A 2,585-nucleotide genomic window follows, 5' to 3' on the forward strand; every position below is an offset into this window, starting at 1 on the left:
TAAATATCTTGTATATTTTAATATTAGTTTGATGTCGTTTGTTTGACTATTCATGACATTGCCAATCATATATGACATATCTTATCCCACAAGGCTTATCATCTTCGGAGTTCTTCTTACTCGTTACTCAAAATCTAAAATGACAGACGTGATCCTTGTCTCTTCGGCCATGGTTAGACCGGAAAACACAAACCAGTCTAGTCGGACAAAGATCCATCTAACTCCGTATGATCTCAAACTTCTTAATTTTGCGTACCCTCAAAGAGGTCTTCTCTTTTCCAAACCCGACCTGGAAACCCATATCATCCCTCAACTAAAAGCTTCTCTTTCGACTGCCTTAGAGATCTATTTCCCGTTCGCTGGTCGTCTCATCAAGATAGATAATCCCGAAGACAACACAATGTCGTATTACGTTGACTGCGACGGCTCAGGCGCCAAATTCATTCACGCCAAAGCCGAACTCGTCTCTATCAACGATTTCCTTCAACCTCACGACTCTGTTCCCAACTTCACACGGTGCTTCTTTCCCGCAAACGATTTCAAAAGCTCTGACGGCATCTCTGAGTCTTTGCTATTATTGCAAGTTACCGAGTTGATAGATGGAGTTTTCATCAGTTTCGGTTACAATCACATGGTGGCTGATGGTTCTTCCTTCTGGAACTTCATCCACACTTGGTCCACAATCTGTCTGAACGGTTCAAGTTCTCATATTCACACTCTTGTTCTCAAGGACTTGTTCCTCGAGGGAATCGATTATCCTATCCATATTCCGGTTCCAGAAACGAAGATACCACAAAAATGTGAAATCCCATCTGAAGAACGGGTTTTTCACTTTACGAAAAAGAATATCTCAGACCTCAAAGCGAAAGCGAACGAAGAGTTAGCTTCTTCGGATCTAAAAATCTCATCTCTTCAAGCGGTTTTAGCACATCTATGGCTATCTATTATCAAACATAGTCGTCTAAACCGTGAAGAAGAGTCTCATATTATAGTAGCTGCGGATATGAGACGAAGGCTTAACCCTCCTCTCGACACAGCGTGTTTTGGTAATGTGACACACCAAGCGATGGCTACAACAAGGGTGGGAGAGATGTTGGATCAAGGGCTAGGCTGGGCTGCTTTACAAATAAATGAGCAAGTAAGGTCTTTAACGAATGAAAATTACAAGACTTTTGCGGAGACTTGGGTTAGAAATGTTAGACTCCCACAGCCAAAAATAAGTGGTGGACCTAAAAAGGCTGATACTTATCTGGTGGTCACAAGCTCCCCATGGTTTGAAGTGTACGACAACGATTTCGGTTGGGGAAAACCAATCGCGGTTCGAGCTGAACCAAATAATGGTTTTGGTGTCTCCCTCGTAGTATTTAGAGGAGTTGAAGAAGGAAGTATTGATGTTCATGCGACCATACCCTTATCCATATGGTCTGATGTATTAGTGAACCTGTCGACCGCTGTTTAAATTGTGGGAAAAATGTGACAGCACTATATGATTTGTTTGGTCTAATAAGACCTTTCCGTCTATGAAATGTAAAAATTTTATGGGAAATTTGTAAAAATGGAACAAAACAACAAATACATTGTCCCCTTGCCATAAAATGAATAACACATTGTCCATATAGTATAATTTTTTTCTGGAAACCCAATTAAACCCCTATCTTAAATCTAATTTCGTTTTATTATGATTCAGTTATTAAAAAAATGTTTACTGAAAAATAAAAAAAATCGTAAAAGGATATTCATTTACCCCAAATCAAAAAACGAGTAACCCTAATATCATTGTATCTCCTTTGCCCCTCGGGAGCTAATCAGAGATAATTCACCAGCAATTAGTCTCGACGTTCCTTCACCTAAAAATACAGCAGTGGGGGTTACTTCTTCCAGAAAATCAGGGAGAGTCAGTTCCGCACCTTAGATCCAGAGGAGGCAGATCTCTTCTTCGTCCATGTCTCTTGTCACAACATGCGTGAGTAAGAATCTTTCTAACTTGATTCACTTTAAATTTTGGTTCTTTAAACAATCTTCATGGGAAGTTTGATGCTTTATTTGCAGGGAACATCGTATGATTGTTCAGAACTACGTTGATGGATTGATAGCAAAGTATCCTTATTGGAACAGAACGTTAGGAGCTGATCACTTTTTTGTCACTTGTCACGACGTTGGTGCTAGAGCGTAAGAGGGATCGCTGCTTCTGATCAAGAATACGATTAGGGTCTTGTTGATTTGCAGATTCAGAAGTATTTTCAAGGGAACTCGCCACCAGTTAGATTCGATGCCTTTCACATGATCGTGTATGAGTTATGGTTACTCCAATAAACCTGCAGCTTTTTCTATAGAACCATTTCTTCTGTATCTTAAGTAAGAACATGTGGGTCTCTCTGTAAGCTATTGAAACGAAACTGGAATGATTTTGCAATGAAATTTATGTTTGAACAGCATCTCAGTATAGTACCTTACAAAGACAGAAAAGATATTATAGTTCTTTACAAAAAAAAAAAGCAGAGAGATTGCAAGTTTTTTCATGTTCTTATTCAGACAAGTTATACTCTGGGTTTCACGACTAATAGGTTAGAGCCATGTTTACTTCA

The 2,585-nt window shown here is 39.3% G+C and overlaps 1 protein-coding gene across 1 annotated transcript; it reads left to right on the forward strand.

Moving 5' to 3' along the window:
* LOC106445889 (uncharacterized acetyltransferase At3g50280) lies at positions 1 to 1,573 on the forward strand. The gene has a single exon (XM_013887532.3). The coding sequence runs from the start codon at positions 53 to 55 to the stop codon at positions 1,457 to 1,459; it is 1,407 nt and encodes a 468-aa protein (XP_013742986.2). The 5' UTR covers positions 1 to 52; the 3' UTR covers positions 1,460 to 1,573.
* Positions 1,574 to 2,585: the final 1,012 nt, after the last annotated feature.

Source organism: Brassica napus, chromosome A4, assembly GCF_020379485.1.
Source record: "Brassica napus cultivar Da-Ae chromosome A4, Da-Ae, whole genome shotgun sequence".
In the NCBI taxonomy this organism is placed as follows: Eukaryota; Viridiplantae; Streptophyta; class Magnoliopsida; order Brassicales; family Brassicaceae; genus Brassica; species Brassica napus.